The following is a 24,868-nucleotide window of genomic DNA, read 5'->3' as shown; positions in this document are numbered from 1 at the left end:
AAACTGTCAAGTTGTTTAAATTGTGTTTTTTACTGTAATTTTACACTCAAGGATGTTAGTGTTGTTCCAGAAGAACGTTGCTACCTAAACATTTTCACACTACTTCAACTAACGAAATATTATTCCTGTGAGAAATGACGTCGCACATGCTTGATCTTCTCGTTTACAGTCGTTCCAGATCTAATGAACGGAAATGAACGGAGAAGAACGTCGTGACGGAAACCTCGGCACAGAACCAACATGTTGAAAAACTTTGAAAAGACTTTGAGTCCCCCATGTATTTTTTTTTATTAACATTATTTTAGCAGTTCTTTTTTCTTCTGTAGCTGCGGTTGTGCGTGTTTGCAGTTTTAATGCGACGGCATTCCATCTCACACTTTTAAGACTCTTGTTTTTTGGGTTTTGTGGCGGTGAATGTGATTGGTCCTGCTGCGCTGAGCTGGACCGTGTTTGTGATTTCTGTGCGATCGGAGGGGGGAGGTGTAACGGCACTATGACGGCAGCAGGGGGTGGAATCCAGAACAGCTTTCATTCTTGTTTTTTTCCTTGTAGTGTTTGTAATGTTGAACTGAATTAAAACTCATTACAAAAATGCTTTCGTCTCTATGAATTTAAGAATTCTGTGTTTTAAAATAGTAGTTTTAAATAGTCCATTTTACAGTGAAATATATAGTGACAGTTTGTGGAGTGTATTTTAACAGATGACGCATACGTTTTAGGGTTTTTTTTGCCAAATAGAAAATACTATTCCTTGTTTATGTACATTGTAAAAATGATTTTTCGTAGTCTGTACCAAAAAAAAAAAAAGATTGGAATTCGTGTTACAATAAAATACTTTTAGGTTTTCTATCTTAAAATGTCACATCTAATTCAGTGTGGTGCTTGCCTTTTTTGTAATCGTGAAATTTACTTGCAATTATGAGTGATTTGTTTTTCTTGTCAGTGCACTTCACAGAGCATTCGTGTTAATGCGCACGTTTTATGTGAATGAACAAATTCTGTAAAAGTTGTTTATTCTTAGTTAATGCCAACAAAACCTTACTGTAAGGTGTTCTTAAATCTACGTAAGAATGCATTTTTAAAGAAAGACAGCGCTGATGGATTGCGGTTTGCTACGGTGTAGCGGTTAAAAGAATCTTGATACAACCTCGATGTTGCAGGTTCAAATCCTTCATGAGTACTTAAAGATATAAAGAAAATTGTCATTTTAATCACCGCCAAAACAGTAAACACACTAATGAAGAGCACTCATTAATTAAATAGCAGTCTTTTTTTTTAATAGAAAACAGACAGTTAGAAAACTAATCGAGTGCAAGTCTTAAAGGGCCATGTTTTTTTATTAGTTTCTAGAGTTATTAGTTTGTATTTGAACTATTACCTGTATTGAACTAAAACGAGGGACTTAATAAATAAATGATTTTAGTATAAAGTCGCTATGACTTGGGTAATGAGAAGTAACGGCGGGAACAAATTCGTAAATTGTGGCCACGATTTCTTCTTTCTGTTACCCGTTAATCTGGATAATTGTTACAAGAATGATAGCTAGTTATCGTACTCTGAACTCTCGTACTTATATGGAACAGTTCTGATATAAACCCAGAATTCTGACACTTTTTTTGAATTGCAATTATATCTCTCAATTCTGTTTTTTCTTCTTCTTTCAAGCACGAAACAACGTAACAATAAAAAAAGTAATTGTGAAAATTAAAGTAGTAATTAAAAAAGTAGGCCTAATTGCGACTTCTCGCAATTAAATTTTTTTTTTCGTTTGCAATTGCGAGTTTATATTTAACAAATGTGACTTTTTGCTTCAGAATTGCGAGTTTCTGATTGAACTGCGAGATAAAAAGTCGCATTGCTTTGTGTGTGTGTGTGTCTCACTTATAGTTCTGGTACTACTGGACATGTAGGATTATAGTACGGTGACCTGTGCTTCATTGTGTTAAGTATTAATTTTGAAGTGTTTATTTGATGAATAGATGAATAGTTTGAGTAATAACAACTGAGCTCATGAGAAAAAGTGGGCGTGGCTTCATTACTTTTCAGGGACCCTCTTTAATTAGTGTCCCTGCAGCACAAAAGCAGTGTTAAGTCGCTGGGGGATATTTGTAGCAATAGCCAACAATACATTGTATTATAGATTTTTCTTTTATGCCAAAAATCATTAGGATATTAAGTAAAGATCATGTTCCTTGAAGATATTTAGTAAATCTCCTACCGTAAATATATCAAAACTTAATGTGTGATTAGTAATATGCATTGCTAAGAACTTCATTTGAACAACTTTAAAGATGATTTTCTCAATATTTAGATTTTTTTGCACCCTCAGATTCCAGATTCTCAAATATTGTCCTATCCTAACAAACCATACATCAATGGAAAGCTCATTATTATTATTATTATTATTAAGCTTTCAGATGACGTATAAATCTCAATTGCAGTTTAATTCTCAATTTCGGTTTAATTCATTAACAGACAAATATCTAAGAAACAAAACTAACAAATACATAGATACATTAAAAACGCAGGAAGCTGAGAATAAGATAAGTTGTTTCTGGATAATTAAAAGAAAAATGCATACAGTTTTTATTTGATAAGATCCATCCTTTCTTGCAATGTAGCCTAGATTCAGTATGTTAAAGAACTGTACTGTTTTCCTTTTTAATGTAATAATATATATATATGTGTGTGTGTGTGTGTGTAAGATTTGGAAATAAGCAAGGAAAAAAAGCTAAAATATTATTATATAAATATTAGCATATTTAGTTATTTTAGTTTATTTAATATATATATTGTATTATATTCAATGTTTTATTTTGTTACTTTGTGTCCTTTTGTCAATTTGTTGAAATTATTTGTAGCATTAATTTTGTTACTTCAGCTTAAACTCGTGTATAAGGCAACATTTTTAAGTTTACGTTTTTAAAAGTCTTAGAGGAGGCGTCTCGCCGCTGGGGCTTCGACTTAGCCACTGAGACGCCTCTTGTGGGCGGAGACTTCCAGTGGGAGGGCGTGTCCGGGGTCAAGGTGCCCGTCTTGTACCGCGCCGTTTAGGAGGAGCATCCGTCGCTGGGGCTTCGACTTAGCCACTGAGACGCCTCTTGTGGGCGGAGACTTCCAGTGGGAGGGCGTGTCCGGGGTCAAGGTGCCCGTCTTGTACCGCGCCGTTTAGGAGGAGCATCCGTCGCTGGGGCTTCGACTTAGCCACTGAGACGCCTCTTGTGGGCGGAGACTTCCAGTGGGAGGGCGTGTCCGGGGTCAAGGTGCCCGTCTTGTACCGCGCCGTTTAGGAGGAGCATCCGTCGCTGGGGCTTCGACTTAGCCACTGAGACGCCTCTTGTGGGCGGAGACTTCCAGTGGGAGGGCGTGTCCGGGGTCAAGGTGCCCGTCTTGTACCGCGCCGTTTAGGAGGAGCATCCGTCGCTGGGGCTTCGACTTAGCCACTGAGACGCCTCTTGTGGGCGGAGACTTCCAGTGGGAGGGCGTGTCCGGGGTCAAGGTGCCCGTCTTGTACCGCGCCGTTCAGGAGGAGCATCCGTCGAGGTCCAGCGCGGGGAAAGAGAACGCCCCCAGGACCCCGAAGAGATACAGCGTTGTCCTGCAGAACGTGGAGAAAACGCCAGAAAAGAGGACCGAGCTGAAGAGGAAACAGACCAATATCACAGGTGAGGGGGGCGGAGCCAAACAGAAACGCATTCATTAAAGAATCAAAAATCGGTTCGCATGCAGCACGAAGGAAACGGAAGTTATGTTTGGGACTCGGAAATAAGCAGTTAAAAAGAACGAAATATTCAAATGTTATTCGAATTGTAAAGTTTGTGCGTTTATTTTAAATTCGCTTTATTTTTTTAATTTTTCGTATTTATTTTTAATTTTCACTTGTTTTCTTAAATTTAGTAAATTTCAACAAATAGGCTACTAATGTAGCAATTAATTTAACTAAAATACTAAAACTTAAATCAAAGCCTTTAGTATTTCTGTTTGTGTATTTCAGTGTTGGTTTTAGTCATTTTAGTATTTAAACTCAAACATGTTTATTTAATTTAGTATCCAACGCTAAGCAAGTTTTTCACGTTTTTTAATATTACGTTTTTCATCTAATATTTGTATTTTATTTTGATTCGTTTCAGATTTATTTCAATCACCAGAAATCTTTTTGTAGTTTTAGTAACAGTACCAACGGTATGTAATTCATTTGGTGTCATTACGAAACGAACTAGTAACAACAACAACAACAACAATCTGTAATTTATGCTGATTTAAATAATCATAGTATTATCAGCTAATTCTTATCTAATATGAGGGAAAGACTAAAAGAAAGTCACAAAGCTAAATATTTGAATGCATAATGAGATTTTTATTTGCATCAGAATTGAAAGAAAGCTAATTAATATGCGAGTAGTGTGACATGTATTTTTAAAGTTTTAAATGTAATAGTTTTAGAACAGGAGTGAGATATGACTTGGACGTTTTGAGAGATGTTGAATAATAATGTCTGCGTGACTTAGAGTTTGACTAATAATAGAAGCATTCTCATCTCTCTCTCTCTCTTATCCAAACAGATTTCTACCTGGCGAAGAAGAGAGGGGTGGCTGTGTAGCCTGTCAGTGAACTACGGCTGTGTAGTAAATGCCGCTCCATCTGAAAGCACGTGCTGGAGATTTACTACTGATCACAGGAGCGGCTTTACTGACGAGATGCGCGTGAAAATCGCGTTAGATTTTTTGCCCAGCACTACATGTAGCTAATTTTAAAAACTAACGTTTGGTGCCAAATGTGTTTGTTTTTTTTGTTTTTTTACATATAAAAGTTATTATAATTCTAACCCTTCTAAGCTGACAGCATGTTCTCGCACAACTCTCATAAAGGAGCTACAATTACATTTTTACAACGTAAATTAATTGACAAACGCTTGGCGTCGTTCGTGAAGCACGAGCGGAATGAATTCTCTACGAATTCTTTGTAAATTGCATATGAATGTTTTGCTCAGAAATTGGTTCTGCTCGTGAACGCCGCTGCAACTACAGCATATTTACAAACACTCAGTTTTACTTGTAGTCACGGAAATACAAGTAACGTTTGTTTGAAATAAACGCAATCACAGATACGAACGCTGAGCTTTCCACATTCACTAATTGAGATGCTGGATGTATTCAGTTTCTCAAGTTTCGCATTCCAGCAAACGTTCATTGAATCTGTTCTTGCTTTGTGATCGTTCTCATATCCTGATACTTGTAGATTTCTGCGACCTGTCTGTAAATATCCTGTTAATATCCAGATTATTCGCCGTCGATGGAAAATTGCACTTATTATTTTGAGTAGTGTATCTTGCACAGGTCTGTTATTGTTAAAGAGCTCAGAATATATGGTGTATTTATTTATTTTGTAGATTGACATGTAATTGTAATAAAGCTGTTTATAAAGAGAAACTCTGGCATGTGCAATTGATTTCTACAAATAAATAATTCCTTTAAATATTCAATCTTTTGAGTCCATACAAAACATGCATTTTGTGATAACACTACCCACCTAACGGAACGTTTTCAGAACGTTCTTGCAAGGTTCTCTCAAAGTTATGAACAAACGTTCTTACAGTAACTTTGATAGAACGTTTATTCAGAATTATGTAGTCGTTAATAATGTTCTCAAAACGTTAGCAGAAAAACATCGTACATCATTCATGGAACCGTTTCTGAAACATTGGTTGGATGTTCATCTAACATTTTTTTAAATGTTACTGCTTGTTTCAGAACGTTGAGGGAACATTCAAATTTAACGTTCACATAATGTTTGCAAAATGATCAAATGGAATGTTCCAATGCTCCAAATGTACTTCTAGGTCTGTGTTTCTGCTAGTGTGTTACTAATGTAGTGCTAATCGACACTTTCTCTGGACTGGTAAGTGAATCAAGTAAATAAAGCTAACGTGTTATGTTAAAAGTCAATGTGAAACGGAATTTTACTTCCATCATGTGATGTCGAATAACCTGTATTTAAAAATACAAGTATCCCAGTGTTAACGCTTTTTTCTTTATTGCAATTTATTAAATGGCGTTAAATTACTGCGTTAATTAGCTAGATTCAGGAAACAAAGACTTCATAGATATCCAACTATTAGTTACCGTTTTTAACGTTAACGTTGCTTGGGTTACGTAAAGGAGGCGGAGCCAGTTCTGAATTAGAATTTTGTCTTTAGAAAAACAATTGTTCACAATCAGACCAGCAACATTCAGTAAATAAATTAATTCAATAAATGTCGGAATTTCATGTTGACGTTTGCGTATTTTAAACCTTTATTTTTGCATTGTACGCACATTTCTGTTTCCCATTTGTTAACAGATGCGCACCGAGGGACGAATCAACCTTATTGTAATGCTAGAGAAGCCATTTGTGTTATTTAAAGCAAAATATTCCTTTAAATAAGAAAAGAGTAACCTCAGCTACGCGTCACACGCGTGTAGCGTGTAGCTCGAGTTTATGTGTGTGGCACACCCAGTTGTTATGAAGCTTGTTGCTATGAGACTGACGTCAGCGTTTCCCATCAGCCCCTCTGTCTGTTTGGGACATGTCTTGTCCACTCCCCCCCCCCCCCCCCACCTCCCCACACACTCATGCATGCATATCCATTAAAAATGTGTTTATCACTGTGATACACACACACACACTCATAGACACATAGACAGTTTAAGCTGTGAGTGTGTGTGTGTGTGTATCACTGCTGCAGTGTGTGTGTGTGTGACGCATGCTCCGCTGAACTCCCCTCCCCCTCTGCTCATCTGCTCCGCAGCCTCGTCGAAACACTCAGACAAACACACGGCCGGAGAGACGAGAATACTGAGATACAGGCGAGACAAAGATGAGAGACATGAAACCGCAGCCGATATTGACTCTAGCATGAACCATGACAGACTGGAGCGAGAGATAGACAGCTAGAGGAGAAGGGGAGGGGTGAACAGACACAGAGAGAGAGAGAGACAGGAGGGATATGGCCCTCTTACACGTCTCTGCAGTCAAGCTGCACACCCTGGACTGAAGACTATGGTAATTTATCGCAAATTAATCTTCTGTTCCTGTGTTGTACCATCCATCCATCCATCCATCTATCCATCATCACCCGTCTGTCTCTCTCTCACGCACTGTTCTGCATGTCACAAGTCAGCTGCAGATTTGTTCTCATGTGTTTAACTCGCCCACTGTCATCTGACACACATCCCTGATTTACGCTGCATGCATGTGTGTGTGTGTGTGTGTGTGTTTGCTGTCCCCCATCGCTCATCTCCAACCTACTTTCTAAATGCGTCCATCATCAGCGGCCTGTAGATCGCACACACACGCGCATGCTCTCAGCAGGTGACATGACTCAGATTCACATGTGTTAAAAGATGCATGGACTGCGCTAACCTTTAGAGGAGCCCTGCTGCGTGCGTGTGCATGCATGTGTATGTAACACAACAAACCTGGTCTCAGAGAGACACGCATACCATGTGTGCAGGTTGCATGCATGTGAAGATGCATGGCCTGCAGTAACCTCTCGTGAAACTCTGCTGTGTCAGTGCGACTCTGAACACATTTCATGCATGTGTGCATTTTGTCATGCATGATGCATGATTATTTGTTTACAGTTGAGGTATTGCAGGTTGAGATTTGCTTTGTATCGTGCGTGTCATTCATTCATCCAGCTTGTTTTGGGAGTGAATTGCGACGTTGCATTTATGAATGATTCATTTCAGATGCATAGTTACTATCCTACAGTGTGCTGTCTATCGTGCACCGAGGACATGCGCTTACTGTTTCAGATTGTTTATACGTTTAGTGTGATGGTGTGCACGTAGAGATATTTTCAGAACGAAAGTGGGTCACACCATGTCTCTCTCACTCTGAGCGTGGGAGTTTTTGTTCAGCTTGTAAACAGACGTGACCACTCACTCAAATGACAGAGGTGTTAAATAGTGTGGTTTCATATCAGATGTTTAAGTGGCATGTCTCAGCATGACAGCGCAACTTATGTTTTCATTGTGTGCATGCAGCTGGATAAAAGCGAAGTGTCCACTCTCAGTCTACCGCCCTCCGTGAGCCACGGCGGGTCAGACGGGAACATCAGCGTGGAGGCAGGGTTAGACGGGGCAGGCGGCGAGGTCCAGAGAACACGAGCGGCGCTGGAACACCTGCAGCAGAAGATCCTGAAGATCACCGAACAGATCCGCGTGGAACAGGAGGCCCGTGACGATAATGTGGCCGAGTATCTCAAACTGGCCCACAATGCGGACAAACAGCAGGCGTTGCGCATCAAACAGGTGTTTGAGAAGAAGAACCAGAAGTCTGCGCAGATTATTGCACACTTGCACAAGAAGCTCGAGCACTACCACAAGAAACTCAAAGAGATCGAGCAGGTAATTTCACATGCATGCGCGTTTTGTCCAACTGCATTTTCTAGAGCGGGGATAGGCAACGTCGGTCCTGGATTGCCACTGTCCTGCAGAGTTTAGCTCCAACCCTAATCAAGCACACCTGAAAAAGCTAATCGAGGTCTTCAGGATCACTAACCCTGCGTCCCAATGTTCATACTGTCCACCCTAAATAGTATGTGAGAATAGAATAAGTGTGTCCCAAAGCATAGTATGTTGAAAAGAGTATGCCAATGGTCTACTCAGGGGCGCCGTAAGGGGTGGGAGGGTTAGGACAATTCCAAGGGCCCGGCGTTAAAGGGGGCTTTTACCGAGGGGGGCCCCGAGTAAATATACTGTTCAGGGGGCCTACAAACCATAGAGGCGCCCCTGGGTCTACTATTTCAGGTCGATTTTTGAAGTGTGGATCCGTCCACACTCTAATGGCTAATATTGCCCACAATCTATTGCGCTTTGGCAAAGGATTCGGTCCAGAACTACTAAAACGAATAAAATGCATTAAAAAACTACAAATGTGTGCGATCGACGGTTAGGTAGAGAGGTTTAGATAAAGGGGTTTGAGTTACTAATAATTAACATTTAACCTGGTATCTGTGTTATATTTCATCTGCAACAGCAATGTGAACTTTTATAAACATCCGTTTGGTCGTTAACTTTTAAATGCATCATTATGCAGAAAATATGAGCAGAGATCTCGGCATGAAAGACGATTAAAAAAAATCGATAGAACATAGTATCACGATATTTTCCACAGCAATACTGTATCAATACACGGACGCCAAGTGTCGATCTTTTATTATACTATTTGGTAGAATAATAAAATCAATTTCTTTACAGTCCACTAGATGGTGGTGTTGAGTTTTTTTTCTGGTGAGGTCAGCTGGGTCACCTTCAGCATGCAGTAAGTTAGTAAAATAAAGATGGCGGCATCGCGAAAAGTTATCAGGAAAACCGTGTTTAAAGTCTGCGTTATTTATTCATTTTAAATTTAACAGTAATTTGGTTACACTTTATTTCGATAGTCCACTTTAGACACTCTACAACTACAAGTAACTTTGTAACTACATGTGAACTACATGTCAACTAATTCTCATTCATTTCCAACTACATGTCTACTAACTCTCAGAGTAGACTGCTAGGACAGGTTTAGGGTTAGTAGAATACGTTCACATGTACTTACAAAGTTTCTCATAGTCAGCATGTTGTATGTTGTGGACCCATCAATATAAAGTGTTAGAAGATATTAAGCAGACAGTCTACTAATACTCTAATGACTGCTAGTTGCATGTAGTTGCAAAGTTACTTACTGTTAGTAGAATGTCTGAAGTGGACTATCAAAATAAAGTGTTACCTGCAATTTACTTTCAAATGCCCCAATTGCTGAAGGGTCTGCACAACTTTTTAGTACAAGTTCAAGTTGCACTGTTCAAAATACCTGTAGTAGCACAGCAGTGCATACCTGTTTACATTTAACTAAGATGGACTAGACTAGACTGTACTACAAATAGTTGAGTTTGCCAGGTGCATACAACATTTATGACAATCCCATTTTGCACTACAGCAATAAAATTGAAGTGAGATGAACAAACTGAGAAATGTTTATTTTTAGTTAAAACAGATGTTGCCAAAGTTTTCTTTTGGGGACATAATTTAAAGTTGGAAAAAAGGTCATAAATTGCAATATATTTTTGCAGGTTATCGCAATATATTTAAAATCGCAATAATATTGTATCATGATAATATCGTATCGTGGGGCCTCTGGTGATTCCCACCCATAACACGGTGTCTTAACTACACGCGACGCCGCAACACGAGATAAAAGATATATTTTCCATGTTAATCTGAGTTTTTGTCCTAACTAGCCACGACGGCAACATGCAAAATTTCTATGTCATAAACGGTTTCTATTTCCACGATGTCGCGGCTGGAACAACAACATACAAACTATGTGACAGTTGTAATATCAGGTGATTATGTGCTTTATTCAAAGTTAAATGTGTCTAATGTGAGTTTGAATATCATATTGCGTGACCTTATAGCCATACTAAAAAGCAACAACAGATAGTTAATAAATTAAAGCAAAGATGTAAGTTAAGACAATGCAAACAAACAAGCATATTCCATTCAAAGATGGCATCTGTCACTCAGTATGCACATTTAATAATGTTAAAAAGGTTTAATATTTATGAATTAGATTATAAACGTATCAATTTCGTTTCGAGTGCAGTGCGCTTCCAGAGAGGCTCCGCCCACACATGCTTCTGATTGGCTGTGATATTTGATTGAGTCTATCGCGTCTGGTGTGGACACCCAAACTGCTTGTCGCTGGAATCTTGCCGCGCCGCGTGTAGATAGGACATAGTATAACAGGCAGATGAGTTTTTTTCAGGATTGGAGCTAAACGCTGCAGAACATCGGCACTCCAGGACTGATGCTGCCTATCCTTCTAGAGCAGGGGTTTCAAACTCAATTCCTGGAGGGCTGGAGCCCTGCAGAGTTTTGTTCCAATCCTGCTCCAACACACATACCATGTAGTTTTCAAATAGGCCTGAAGGACTTGAGTAGTTAGATCAGGTGTGTTTAATTAGGGTTGAATCTGAACTCTGCAGGGTTCCGGCCCTCCAGGAATTGAGTTTGACACCCCTGTTCTAGAGTAATGACGTCTATTCCCTGTTCTGCAGAATGGTCCTGCGCGACAGCCCAAAGACGTCTTGAGGGACATGCAGCAGGGGCTGAAGGACGTACGTGCCAATATGCGAGCGGGAATCAGTGGTTTTGGAGGGGGCATGGTGAAAGAAGTCAAGGGCGGAGTCTCTGCACTCACACACACCGCCGTCGTCTCGAAACCCAGAGAGTTCGCCAGTCTCATCCGCAACAAGTTCGGCAGCGCCGACAACATCGCCCACCTGAAGGACACTCTGGAGGATGGGCACACGGAGGAGACGCCCAGAGCTCTGAGTGGCAGCGCCACGCTGGTCTCCAGCCCCAAATATGGCAGTGACGACGAGTGCTCCAGCGCAACTTCCGGCTCGGTGGGTGGAAGCAACTCCGGCGGGGCGGGAGCGGCAATGGGCAGCCCGCGACTGGACGGACATCACCACCACCATCATCACCACCACTCCTCGTCTTCCTCTTGGGATGCCCTGCTGGAAGGCCTGCAGGAGATCAAAGTCGGTCAGGTGCATATGGAGGACGCCATCGAGGACATGAAAGTGCAGCTGCAAAGCGACTACAGCTACATGACCCAGTGCTTGCAGGAGGAGCGATACAGGTAAGACTGCAGCACCTACAGCAGTTCCAACGCTCTCCGGAGCCGGATCTTCAGGGATATCATGACCCAGGAGCACAAAACCAGTCATAAGGGCCGATTTTTCGCAATTGAAGTTTATACATCATCTGAAAGCTGAATACATACACTTTCCATTGATGTATGGTTTGTTAGGATAGAACAATATTTGGCCGAGATACAACTATTTGAAAATCTGGAATCTGAGAAAATCGCCTTTAAAGTTGTCCAAATGAAGTTCTTAGCAATGCATATTACTAATCAAAAATTAAGTTTTGATATACAGTATTTACGGTAGGAGATTTACAAAATATCTTCATGAAACGTGATCTTTACTTAATATCCTAATGATTTTTGGCATAAAAGAGAAATGTATAATTGTGACCCATACAATGTATTGTTGGCTATTGCTACAAATATCCCCCAGCGACTTAACACTGCTTTTGTGCTCCAGGGACACATATATCTCCTCTCTCTCCTCCAGATACGAGCGTCTGGAAGAGCAACTCAATGACTTGACAGAACTCCATCAGAACGAGATGAGCAATCTGAAGCAGGAGCTGGCCAGCATGGAGGAGAAAGTGGCGTACCAGTCGTACGAGAGAGCGCGAGACATCCAGGTGACCACCAATAACGAAGAGTGTGCAAATGTCCAAGTTTCCAACCTTAAAAAGCAAGGGCGTCCAATCCTGCTCCTGGAGGGCCACTGTCCTGCAGAGTTTAGCTTTCAATGCAAATTAAAAACACCTGAAGCAGCTAATCAGAAGCTATGTTTCCTTCCAAAGTTACGAATTAAACTTATGTGCAAAATTGGAATATCGCATAAAACATTTGCGACTAAAGCACCATTTCCTTCCAGTGAGTTGAAGAGAACAACGTTTACTAACGTTTATTAACAAAAACGAATAAGACGAGGCATGGCACACACCACACGCTGTATTGTACACCGACTAATAAATTACAGAACGTTTAGCAAACACTGAGGAATCAAATAATAAATAAATAAATAAAAGAGAGCCTACATAGCGTAACGTGCATAGCGTCATTTTTGCCATGCTGACGCAGCGAGTATAAACCAGGCTCTACACTCGAAGAGCTACGCAGCTCAAACGAGTAGCGCGGTTTCGTTACGCTTTCAGTTTCGTTTGCCGTTTGATGTTTCTCATATGTAACAGAAATGGCAGCCCTTACGAGTTGAACAACGCGGTGGTCAACTCTAGTCGCACAGGCAGAAAAAATGGTCGCAGTCTGGAGCCCTGTTATACGCTTAATTTGCGTTGCAATGGGACCGGAAGTGGCGATACACAGCTTCACTTACCGGATATAGGAGGTGTGATAAAGGTCTATTCCGATGACTTTGGGCACTCCAGAGAAAGTCCTGAGTGTTACAACCCAAGTGTGTGTGTGTGTGTTTGCCCGCAGGAAACAGTAGAGTCCTGCCTCACCCGCATTACCAAACTGGAGCTGCAGCAGCAACAGCAGCAGGTGGTGCAGCTGGAGGGCGTGGAGAACGCGAATGCCCGAGCTCTGCTGGGAAAACTCATCAACGTCATCCTGGCCCTGATGGCGGTACTGCTGGTGTTCGTCTCCACCATGGCCAACTTCATCACGCCCCTCATGAAGACGCGCGCCCGGGTCGGCGCCACCCTCGCCCTTGTGCTCTTCCTGGTCACACTGTGGAAACACTGGGATTGGCTTGAGCTCTGCCTGTTGCCCAGCTGAAGAACGTGAACTAAACACAGGTCCAGAACTTAAACTCTAACTGTGATGCATCCCTTCCATCGTACCAGAAGTGGGTGAGACCTTGGAAGGACGTATGAGAAAGATCCATCCATAGCTTCAGTAAGGAGATACGTGGCCTGAAGATGGTGCTATAGGCCATGGCTCTACATTTCCTGTCTTTTCCTTCTGAATGGGTTTCTTTTAGGGCTGCGCGATTAATAAGGAAGCACATCTTCGGTTCTATAATCAGTAGTAAATCTCCATCAAGTGCTTTCAGATGGAGGAGCATTTACTACACAGAGCCGTAGTTCACTGACAAGCTACGCAAAAAAAAAAATCACAGACGATATAAATAGCGCGATTATGAAATAGAAGAAATCGTTCGCGATAATGAAAGCTGTTTGCGTAGCTTCTCCGTGAACTACGGCTGTGTGTTGTAAACGTTGCTCCATCTGAAAACACCACATTTAATAACATGTTTTTACTCCAAACTCACTTCATAACGTCAGTCGAGTGTTTGAAGTAAATCCTTCTGTGAGATGATGTGGCTTCTTACACTGAATAAGGCACGCAACATGTTTCATAGCATTCTAAGCAGCGATAAAGGCATCGCATTATTAATATACTTTATTATAATAAACATTATAATAAGAAGAACTCAGAGAACCCATATATTGTCGCAGTCGTGTGTTTATTAGTCTCGCTGAATCAATGAAAGCAGTTAAATATTCTGTTTATTCAGCTAGCGCTATTTCCTGGGTTTCTTCTGAGTTTCTCTGGCCTTCAGATGGAGATTTACTACTAATCACAGAACCGTGCTTCACTCACGAGATGCGCATGACTATCACAACTTTTGCCTAATCGTGATTTCATTTCGATTTATCGTGCAGCCTAATTTGTTTCCTTTTTTAGACCACTGAGCTCCTTTTTGCTTTAACTACTGAATGTTAAAACTGGTTCTTAGAGCGGACACAAGAAGTAAGTCTAGAGGATGGTCTTCTGCTGATGCATGAACACACGGTCACATTTCAGATCATGACGGAAGGAACTCTTTCATGCGGACACCAAAACTGTCTCAAATGTGCTGCGTTTAGTTTGTTTTGTGTCTGTTTTGAACTCAGTGTCTGTTATATATGAAATATCTCATCACGGAGGAGAATGAAACTTGTCATTTTACTTTGTGCATTGTTAGGTGATATTTGACATAGGGGCGAGAAGGCAGAAACGTAACGTCAGTAGTCAAGAATCAAAAAATAATTTTTTTGTAAACACAGTAATAGTGTAACACTCAGCGTTAGCATGATCATATTACTCATGTTTCTACCCGTTTGCTAAATCACAACAGCACTCTTAATAAATACATTTGCAAATATAGGCTATTTGTTTTCTGTTTTGCTATAATGTTGGTGAACATATTTTTTGCATCGGTGCGACAATCTGCTGCTGTAATCCAGATGCTGATTTTAATCCAGATTAAATCCCAGGATGGATTACACGGTCAACATAAACCTGCTTCCGGCTCAAAATGAGACCTTCAACTTGCTATGCTATGCTATGCTTCAATAATTTAAAAGTGATTTAACCAAGAGACTAATTTGAACAAATGTCGCCAGACAACCACAATGAGCACTTCTGAAGAGAAGCTAGCCATGACAAATAGTGAGACTGAGGGTGTTTATGTAATATTAATACTGACCGATTTTTCTGTCAGAGACCGCAGGTCACAGCAGAACTGAAAGTGTTTGTGAAATAATTAATTTTAGTGCCGTCGACCGATTAATCGCGATCGCATTCAAAATTAAAGTTTTGTTTACATATGTGTGTGTGCTGTGTATATTTATTATGTGTATATATAAACACACACACATGTATGTATATAAGAAAAATGTTTAAATATATTTATATATGATATAATGTATATGAATACATGTAAATATTTTAAAAATATATGCTGTATATGTGTGTCTTTATATATACACAGTACACACACACATATATTATGTAAACAAAAACTTTTATTTTGGATGCAATTAATCGCGATTAATCGTTTGAAAGCACTAATTAATTTAATTTAAATGCACGTTAATTCAACATCTAAATAATTTCAGCGCTCTGATATAACCCCCTGCAGACTTCAGTCACTTTAGTAAAAAAAATAATTTACGTTTTGAAATTGTAAAAATCGTAGCTTCATCGGAATCGAGGGCATGCTAAATGGTCGTTAAAAAAAACAACTCACACTCATGGTCTTCGCGGTCGAAAGTTGGCGGCGTAAGAAAAAGAATGGGAAATGGGCAAAAAATCCAAAAATAAAGAACATTTTTGTGCGTACACTCTACAAATCCGCAATGATGCATAAAAAGTTTTAGATCAACATTTAAAAAAAAAACCTTGACAAGTAGTCTTTGAGAATGCCTTAATATACATTTAAATCCACAACCTAGTAAAAGTAAACAAATATGTCTACAACTAGGGAATTCACAAGCCTCTCTCTCTCTCTCTCTATATATATATATATAGAGTCCTATACAGGCATCTAGTGGTTATACCATGACATTACATGCTTTTCTTTCCTTGCTCTCGCCAGGTGCTAATCTGCCTTCAAAATTTTTATGGGCCTAGTCTCTATTTTAATCTGAAATACTGCATTCATTGAAAAATTATAGTATAAAAACAATTTTTTTGTACGATTTTCAATGGGAAAAATTGATCATAATTATTGCATAAATATTAATTAGTACCATAAAACTCTCAAAATAATAAAATATTGAACAAAAATACAAATATTCTATGTATAGTGTTGACTATGAGCTTTGTATTATAATTACACAAAATGGTTTCAAAAACCTGTTTGTCTGTATACCTGCGATGTGCATCAAATATAAAGCAGACAGTAACTCAGGGCTTCGTGATTTTTATTTATTTTTTATTCACTATCATCAGGAAGATCCCACAAGATCTATAAAGTCGATAACAGGTGCTCTCACAATACAGGACAAAGGTCAGAGGTCAGCAGTCACGCCCCTTCCACACACACACACACACTCACACACAAACACAACTAGACATTCAGCGTCAGAAGATTGTTCGATCATTTACCACCGATGTAAATGAAGAGGCTTTCTCTGTTTTCCTGAATTTCGTCCCGATTAGAAAGAGAGTAGAAAACAGTCGCAGTATCAAAGGTGAAGAATTCCTGATTCGGAGTGTGTGATGATAATATTGCTGTGGCACTTCTCTCCCTCTGTCTCTGTCGCCGACAGCGGAGGGGCTGCTCGGTGTGCGTGTCCCTGCGGTTCTGGACCCTGCAGGTGAGTGGGTAAAGTGTGACCGTGCCAGCAGAGGCCGGTCCACCTCCGAGTCTCACTGCGGATGTCAGGAACAGACCACAGTGAGAGACGGAGGTCTAAGAGGAGCGCTGCGTGTAGAACAAGATGTAGGCCTGAGTGCTGCACACCTCCTCCACGCTGCACACGTTCATCTCCGAGTCGTTACAGTGAACCCAGAAACCTGCAACGCAAACACCCTTACTGTGGCGAACCTTGCACCATGCACCAATAAAACAACCTACAGTAATGCATTCCCTTATTCAATTCAAGTTTATTTGCATAGCGCTTTTTTTCCACGATACAAAGCAGCGTCACAGAAAATGTCAAGTTTCTACATTATATTTAGGAGTAGATTACTATGGCAGAAATGTACAGTAAGAATCATGCAGCTAGCTACAAATTACACGTAAATCAAACCGACGGTGAACACTTAACTGCAATGATTATATGTTGCGATTAAACTTTGCGATTGCGATTAAACGTTACGTTTAAGCAAAGTAGTTACTTAAAGTAATCGAATTACTAGGGCTGTCAGTTTAACGCGTTAACTTAACTAGTTATGAAAAAATAACGCGATTAAAATACTCTTTTGGGGGTATTTGTACAGCCAAATGTAATTTGCGATTAGATTAATTAATCGACACATGTAATTAATTAGATTACACATTTTATTCGACTGACAGCTCTACTAATTACGTAACTTGCGTTAATTGTAATGCATCATCCCACAACACTAGCTATGTTTCTGTCACCCTGTTTATATGCACATTTTGAAGTATCGCATCAGAAACGAGTGATAGAAATTCCAAATTTCGTTTTTACGTTCACTTTTTTTTTGACTTGTGCGAAAAAAGGTTAATGTGAATAATGAGCAATGTACATGAAAAAAGTCTTGTGACTGCACCATGGGACGGGATAACTTGACTAACCAGCGGACCGATCTCGTTCCACAGCATCTGAAATGTTGTTATGGTCATTCTGAAATGCTCGAGCGGCAACGTATTTCTATGTAATTGCGTCCCAGAATTGTCTTACACGACTGCGTTTCCAAACAGCAGGCATCCGCCTCCGAAAGCAATGATTGCATTTATTGTGTTTCGTCTGCTCGCTCCGAGGCGCAAGTCATTTGTTATATATAAAAATTATTCTATTGCTTCTCCTACTTTTCCTTAGTGATATTTAGTGCCAGTTTATCAGGAAGTGACGATTTTGTTCTCTTTGGACTCGTTGGATGGAAACGGTTCTTATTCGCAAATGTTTAATGCGATACTCCAATTTTTGCGCACACGTTAAATTCGCAACTTTTGGATGGAAACCCGGCTACTGACTTTGAGTAGTGGCTAAGACTGCGATGGAACGTGTTGCTTCTACTGCCAAAACATGCACAAAGCAAAACTTGCATTTGTCTGTTGCAAATGCATCGCAAGAGATTTGAAGCATGCAGGCTGCTTCCTTAAACCGAGGGTTGCACTCGCACCAATTGTGAGCGGTCTGCATGAAGCAGATTGTGGTGCAAGTTCGCTAGTCGGGAGCCGTGACTCACCTCCTTCAGTGTTATAACAGTAGGCCGTGTAGTGCCCTGAGCCAAAGCCTTTCCCATGATGCATCACTACAGCAGATAGGTCATAGGTGTAGGCTTCTCTCTGTGGCGTCGGAGCAGCGTCCGAGCAGCAGTATGGTTGTATATTCAGGACCTGATCAAAAGCCACATGGACGCCGATCTTCTCCCTGTGATTCCGACCGGACCACCTGGACAAGTGTGGATGGAATCGTTAGCATGAGGTTCAAACCAAGGGTGTCCAATCCTAGAGGACCAATGTCCTGCAAAGTTTAGCTCAGACTAGTTTCTAGTCTGAAGAACTTGGTTAGCTGGTTCAGGTGTGTTTTTGGAGCTGAACTCTGCAGGACTGCAAGTTTGGACGACCCTGGTTCCAACTAGGGGTGGGTATCGAAAACCGTTTCAATTTTAGAACCGGTTCCACATTTCCAAGAACCGGGTTTTTGATAAGACACGTGCATTTCGATTCTGCTTAACGATTCCTGCGTTCGCATTTTAATATGATTTTAAATTATTTAAGTGCAGGAACCGAAAGTAGGAATCGATAAGCAGAATCGGAATCCATAAAATTAAAATGATACCCAACCCTAGTTCCAACTAAGGAGCACGTCAAGATAAAACATGGAAGGTGTTCTGACTGACCGGAAGCGTTTGAGGTGTAGCCGCAGCACCTGAGGTAAACGGCAGATGAGTAACTGCTTACAGGCCTCCGAAAGAGACCAGGGCTTATGGGACGATTTACGGCGCTTTCCTGAAAATGCAGGAAATTTAGATAAATGCATCAACAACTTTGTGACGTCTGGAAGAACGGCGCAACTTACTGTTGCAGAAGTTGCAGGCGTAAATGCAGCCCTCCAAAGCCTCCGTCTCCGTGAACTTGGCGAGCATCTCTGACAGCGAGCAGCTCTGTTGACACGCCGCTGCGCTGGGCTTCTCCATGCGGTGGTATCGTTCTGGGAACTCCAGAGACAAATCCCAGAACGGCTCCACTGTGTTCGACTTGCGCTTGCAGGACAGACACGTTACCTGCAGGTTCAGTTTAGAAACACTCAGTGATTTAGTCCTTAATGCATTTATTCAATCAATTCAAAATGAACCTGTGGTTCCCAAACGCATTCCTGGAGCCCTGCAACACTGCACATTTTGCACGTCTCCTTTCACACCCAAAATAGAGTCTCTACTAAAAAGGTGATGACTGGAGTTGGGTGTGAAGGTGTGTCTGAAAGAAGAAAGTCATATACACCTAGGAAATTCTAGGTTAATTTTCATTTTTGCTTGAACTTTCCCTTTAATTCAGTAGTGTTGGGGGATCTCCAGGAACAAGGTTGGGAACCACGGGTCAAAACAGGCAAGTTGCATGTCACCTGGCTGAGCAGCTGTCCGTGGAAGATAGTGTTGAGCACTTTGAGGACTTGTTTGGACAGTTTCCGCTGCGTGATCGGAATCAGGAAGTGTTTCCTGGGTCCCTCCGACTCCAGTTCCTGCTGGACTTTGTCCAGAAGTTCACACAAGAACTCTTGCGCGTCCTGCTGGTCGTATCCGCGGAACGCCGGGATCAGGTTCCACACGGAGTGCAGCATGGCAAACGGAGACACCAGCGACCACCGACCCGACCACATGACCCTGAAGAGCGTGTGCAGCTCGTGACACAATGACATCTGCTGCCGAGCCGAGGACCGCGGCTCTTTCGGTTGCACCAGTTCCGCCGAGCTCAGACTGGGCGGGACATTCTGTTTGCTAAAGGCGCCTCCGCTTGCCCTCCCCATGCGGCCCAGCGCAGTTAGGGCTCCCTGCGATTGGTTGGTCTTGGCGAGCAGCTCCTCGGTCTCGCAGTGGTCCAGCGTGAGGAAACACTCCCTGAACTTCTGCAGGTGACTCAGCACCTGGAGAATGGAGTTCATGTAACACGTGTTCCCGAGGTTGCGCAATCCCGTGACTCCAGGCGCAGGCTTCCTGCGCCGCGACGACTGTGAGGCGTGATATCGGTGCAACCGACCCGCATTACGAAGCGGTTTGCGCGACAGGGGCTTGTTGGACAGCGACAGCAGGGACTGTTTGGGAGCCGAAGGGAGTCGTTCCGGAGGATCACGGAACTTCCGAGGAATAAGTGCGAGTGTCGGACGAGGAGCCTGAGTGAGAAGCCGTGCGCTTTTCCTCGGTGGCACATTGGCTAGTTCGCCCATCAGCCGCTTCTTGACTTCCATGCGTTGCCGTCGCTTCTCCTCTCGCTCTTGCTCCTGTTTCTCCTCACGCTTCCAGTGTTGCTCCTGCTGTCGGCTCCTCCAGCGGTGCAAGGCACCTTGGAGGAGAGTTTTCCGTCTGTGCCACAACGCCGTCTGCATAGCGCCGTCCCTCGAAACCTCGCACACTCGAAGTCCGTCATCGGACACCGATGAACGCAGGGAGCGCTGACCAGGGCTGCGGACGGTAGATAGCGCTCCGCGAAGGAGCTTCAAGTCGCCCTCAACATTATCGTTCAACACGTAATCGCCGCACGCGAAACAGAAGACGTCCAGTTCGCGTACGTCCATGGCTAACGAGTGCTGCGTCTGCTGGTAGTGACTCCGGGAGTGTTCTTCCATGTAGCGGCCACACGCCACGTGAGCGCACTTCAGACAAGCCCATACGGACTCCGTGGTGCCGCAATCAGCGCAATGCCACATCTGCGGGTTGAGGATGGAGTGGCCCTGGCCCAAACGGAACCGTACCACATGCTTACAGCGATCCATGTCTCCCAACACGCAGGAGCACTCCGAGTCAGGAACCACACGCCATGACCGCACTCATCCTAAGAACAAGATAACAATGTTAGTAAGTTACCATTTTAAGTACGTAATGCTTTACTCCTGACAAAGACGACTGACGGCTTTCGCATCGCATAGTTCTAGGAACTTGGTTATTTTCCTGGTTGCATTCAGGAACTCTGAAGCGGCCGACAGCGACTACTTTATTTGCGGCATTTACAAACATCAACAACTAGGGCTGGGACAATAAATCGATGCATCGCGAATCAAGTAATTGTTCTGCATCGATTCTGAGATTATCGGAATGCAAAGCGATTCTCTCTTGAATAGATTCTGAGCTTAGTTTTTAACAGCAGATGGCGCTGCATGCTTTAGAAACCACTGTACTCTGCTTGCTCCCAGTTCCCGACACACACCACTTGAACATAAAATAATAATTCACAGTTTGAAAAGGTTGTAGGGAGTTACAAGGTGGGCTGTGTTTACATTAATCTCACGTCATAAAAGCCAAGTAGATTTAACCACAAGGGCTCTTCTTCATGAGCATTTGAGTGTGCGGTTAAATACTAGCCTAGAGCACCATCTACTGTTAAACTAAGCTCAGAATCGATTCCAGAGAGAATCGCGATGCATTCCAATCATCTCAGAATCGATCCACGAACGGCGATGCATCGAGAGTCAGCCCTATCAACAACCGGTGAATGGAGGATGCCGTGAACTTTTAAAAAAATGCTGGGTAACCAGTGTTTCGTAAGCGTTTGGCCAATCGGCGTACACTTACGTCACTGGTAGTTCCTATAGAACGGTTTTAGACCCCGCTCTGAAGTAGGAGCTAATTTATGGCGCTTTTCCACTGCGTGGTACGATTCAGCTCAGCTTGCGTTTCCACAGCAGTTTAGTACCGCTTTAGAGTGGGCGGGATTATTCACATGTCGTTATAGTTGCGCCGCCTCTACTACCGCGACTCCTAAAAAAACGTTTTCATTCCGCGTCGCCCCATCGAGCTCTCGCTGGATCCGCTCCTCTGCTATCAACGAGAGGAGCGTCTGTTCTTCCGCAACAGACAACAAAACTTTTTGGTTAAAAAAAAGGTGTGCTCGTTCAAAACGTTGTGTTCGGTCCTTCGCTGGCTGTGCTGATTTAAATCTAGCGGTTCTTTTGTGTTTGTGTCACAAGTTCAGTGACGCAGGTAGTGCCGATTCTCTCCGGCCAATCCGTGATCAGCAGAGTTTACACGTCACGTTTTGTTAACGGTACGGTACGCTTGGAACCCCAACCGAGGTGGTACTAAAAAAAGTACCAGGTACTGTACCCAGTGGAAAACCCCCAAAAGTGAACCGTACCGTTCCGTGCCGTGGAAAAGCGACATTAGTTCCCCCAAACAGAGTTTCTAGAACTAAATACGTTCCTAGTTCCTGCGACGCGAACACGCCAAAAAGTGGGAACCACATCCGCCAGTAGTTCTAGGAACTATGCAATGCGTCACACTTTTTTTTAAAGCAATATTACTCACTTTGAGAAACGGCGAGTTTCAGCATCAGAGCGGACGTGTCCTGTCGCTGTACAGTTTAAAAGACTCCATCGTGCAGAATGAAAACTGTGGACGAAAAGATGCAAAACTTGAACACACAATTAAATGGTTCCATTCTGGTTTTAAACAGTGTGGTGCTTTATATGATCACGCGTGTGTATGCATGTGTGAGAGTTGTCTGGTTGTGACTATATAGTGTTCTCGACTGAATGTGAATGTATATTTTTCAATATTGTCTCGCAATGCAGTGTGTGTACATGTGTGTGTGTGTGCGTGTGTGTGAGTGTGTGAGAGAGAGAGAGAGAGTGTGTGAGTGAGAGTGTGTGTGTGTGTGAGAGAGAGAGAGAGAGTGTGTGTGTGTGTGAGAGAGAGAGAGAGAGTGTGTGTGTGTGTGAGAGAGAGAGAGAGAGTGTGTGTGTGTGTGAGAGAGAGAGAGAGAGTGTGTGTGTGTGTGAGAGAGAGAGAGAGAGTGTGTGTGTGTGTGAGAGAGAGAGAGAGAGTGTGTGTGTGTGTGAGAGAGAGAGAGAGAGTGTGTGTGTGTGTGAGAGAGAGAGAGAGAGTGTGTGTGTGTGTGAGAGAGAGAGAGAGAGTGTGTGTGTGTGTGAGAGAGAGAGAGAGAGTGTGTGTGTGTGTGAGAGAGAGAGAGAGAGTGTGTGTGTGTGTGAGAGAGAGAGAGAGAGTGTGTGTGTGTGTGAGAGAGAGAGAGAGAGTGTGTGTGTGTGTGAGAGAGAGAGAGAGAGTGTGTGTGTGTGTGAGAGAGAGAGAGAGAGTGTGTGTGTGTGTGAGAGAGAGAGAGAGAGTGTGTGTGTGTGTGAGAGAGAGAGAGAGAGTGTGTGTGTGTGTGAGAGAGAGAGAGAGAGTGTGTGTGTGTGTGAGAGAGAGAGAGAGAGTGTGTGTGTGTGTGAGAGAGAGAGAGAGAGTGTGTGTGTGTGTGAGAGAGAGAGAGAGAGTGTGTGTGTGTGTGAGAGAGAGAGAGAGAGTGTGTGTGTGTGTGAGAGAGAGAGAGAGAGTGTGTGTGTGTGTGAGAGAGAGAGAGAGAGTGTGTGAGTGAGAGTGTGTGTGTGTGTGTGTGTGTGTGTGTGTGCTAACCAGCTAGCGCTACTCACAGAACAAAAGACGCTCCGCCGGGACACACGCGGAATCCGCGGCAGCAGCGGATCCTGGATGTTCCGGTACCGGCGCTCGTTCGGTGTGTTTGTGTGCGTGTTTATACCGGCGCGAGAGACCCGTTACTTTAAACCCGCGGAACAAAACCCAGCATGAGCCGCAGCTACGATATAAACTCGCACCGCAAAGCCACCGAGCGGCTCTCAAATAACGGTCCCTCGCTCGGCGCGAGTCCTCCGCGGAACAGCCGCTGAAACGCGTTAAATGACGGTTAATATTTGCGCGGGGTTTTTTACACTCGCTTCGGGCTGTTATTTACCGCCATCATCCGCACGCGCGAGCTGTCACCATCTTCGGCTCAACCGAACACGCCCAGCGCCGGCGTCACTGCGCTCTGATTGGCCGAGGAGCGATCAATCGCATGACGACAGTGTTCTGATTGGTCGAGACGGCGATCTGTCAGCGTCTGTCGGGCTTTAAAGCTCCGGGGTCAGATGAACAAATCCATAACATGATTATATATATATATTACATTTTATTACAATAATTTAATAACAGTTAACACTTATTATAAGGTTCCCGTTAGTGGGAAAATATACAAGCAAATGAATGTAAACAAAGGTTTAAGTATGGACTTTGCATGCTGAAGTAGCCTACATACAGTACGCTTACCCAGCATGCTTTGCGACTAGTAACATGGGTTTATGGGGAATTCATAGCTGAACATAGATTTACATTTACTGTAGTATCACGTGTCGTGAATGCGTGTTACCCTTGTCGAGCCGTGCAGAAGCAGAATTAAAGAAACGGGCATCCTTGTGATTTGGGTAATGGCCCTTTAAGACCATCCTTCAAGAAAATAACATCGAATTCAAAATATGAACAACAAATATAATGGTATTTTTGTATTAATGGGGTTTTATCCAAATAAAGCAATCACAATCAACAAAAGAGAAGTGATCTGCAAGTGCTACGACAAGTCTCGGTTAGCCTAGCGCAGCGCACGTAGCAAGGCTTCTCGTTATTATATAATAAATAAAAAAGAAAACCGACAGAATAGAGCAAGCTAGTGTTAGAGGCCCTTTTTAAAGCCGTTAGTAAATGAATAGAGTGCAAGTGTAAAAGGGGCAAGTTTTTGTTTTTAAGAATAGAGTTAGAATAGAGTGTGCTAGAGTTAGAATAGAGT

The 24,868-nt window shown here is 42.6% G+C and overlaps 3 protein-coding genes across 6 annotated transcripts; 2 read left to right on the top strand and 1 right to left on the bottom strand.

Moving 5' to 3' along the window:
- The first annotated feature begins 1,435 nt into the window (after positions 1-1,435).
- LOC107572358 (cyclin-dependent kinase inhibitor 1-like) lies at positions 1,436-4,600 on the top strand. Its single transcript, XM_016258791.1, has 3 exons — positions 1,436-1,444; positions 3,323-3,665; positions 4,563-4,600. Exons 1-3 carry the CDS (start codon positions 1,436-1,438, stop codon positions 4,598-4,600), a joined length of 390 nt encoding a protein of 129 aa, XP_016114277.1.
- Positions 4,601-6,705: 2,105 nt separating this feature from the next.
- On the top strand, positions 6,706-13,935 carry LOC107572364 (transmembrane and coiled-coil domains protein 2-like). The gene is made up of 5 exons (XM_016258797.1): positions 6,706-7,041; positions 8,028-8,390; positions 11,087-11,676; positions 12,176-12,311; positions 13,114-13,935. Exons 1-5 carry the CDS (start codon positions 7,039-7,041, stop codon positions 13,411-13,413), a joined length of 1,392 nt encoding a protein of 463 aa, XP_016114283.1. The 5' UTR covers positions 6,706-7,038; the 3' UTR covers positions 13,414-13,935.
- A 2,382-nt stretch (positions 13,936-16,317) lies between these two features.
- LOC107572367 (ubiquitin carboxyl-terminal hydrolase 49-like) lies at positions 16,318-24,149 on the bottom strand. Of its 4 annotated transcripts, none has more exons than XM_016258800.1 (7): positions 23,665-24,149; positions 22,558-22,641; positions 19,665-21,088; positions 19,122-19,326; positions 18,943-19,051; positions 18,286-18,491; positions 16,318-16,923 (listed from the first exon to the last, which is right to left on the bottom strand). In XM_016258800.1, exons 3-7 carry the CDS (start codon positions 21,027-21,029, stop codon positions 16,820-16,822), a joined length of 1,989 nt encoding a protein of 662 aa, XP_016114286.1. In that variant the 5' UTR covers positions 21,030-21,088; positions 22,558-22,641; positions 23,665-24,149; the 3' UTR covers positions 16,318-16,819. The 4 variants fall into 4 exon arrangements, with proteins under 4 accessions (XP_016114286.1, XP_016114285.1, XP_016114287.1 ...); XM_016258799.1 differs by having other exon boundaries at positions 23,682-24,149; XM_016258801.1 differs by having other exon boundaries at positions 24,002-24,149.
- Between the last annotated feature and the right edge of the window lie 719 nt (positions 24,150-24,868).

Source organism: Sinocyclocheilus grahami, unplaced genomic scaffold, assembly GCF_001515645.1.
Source record: "Sinocyclocheilus grahami isolate Dianchi unplaced genomic scaffold, SAMN03320097.WGS_v1.1 scaffold1738.1, whole genome shotgun sequence".
NCBI classification, from domain to species: Eukaryota; Metazoa; Chordata; class Actinopteri; order Cypriniformes; family Cyprinidae; genus Sinocyclocheilus; species Sinocyclocheilus grahami.
This window is presented reverse-complemented; position numbering and strand designations above follow the sequence as displayed.

What these genes read in the sequence shown, in the direction of transcription:
- LOC107572358 (XM_016258791.1), top strand. An exon ending in GAAACAGACCAATATCACAG is followed by an intron (nt 3,666 to 4,562) that starts GTGAGGGGGGCG and finishes TTATCCAAACAG; the next exon opens with ATTTCTACCTGGCGAAGAAG.
- LOC107572364 (XM_016258797.1), top strand. An exon ending in TTGCAGGAGGAGCGATACAG is followed by an intron (nt 11,677 to 12,175) that starts GTAAGACTGCAG and finishes TCTCTCCTCCAG; the next exon opens with ATACGAGCGTCTGGAAGAGC. An exon ending in AGAGAGCGCGAGACATCCAG is followed by an intron (nt 12,312 to 13,113) that starts GTGACCACCAAT and finishes GTTTGCCCGCAG; the next exon opens with GAAACAGTAGAGTCCTGCCT.
- LOC107572367 (XM_016258800.1), bottom strand. Translation starts at nt 21,029, where the DNA reads ATGGATCGCTGTAAGCATGTGGTACGGTTCCGTTTGGGCCAGGGCCAC. An exon ending in CGCCTGCAACTTCTGCAACA is followed by an intron (nt 19,052 to 19,121) that starts GTAAGTTGCGCC and finishes CTGCATTTTCAG; the next exon opens with GAAAGCGCCGTAAATCGTCC. An exon ending in CTACACCTCAAACGCTTCCG is followed by an intron (nt 18,492 to 18,942) that starts GTCAGTCAGAAC and finishes ACACTTGTCCAG; the next exon opens with GTGGTCCGGTCGGAATCACA.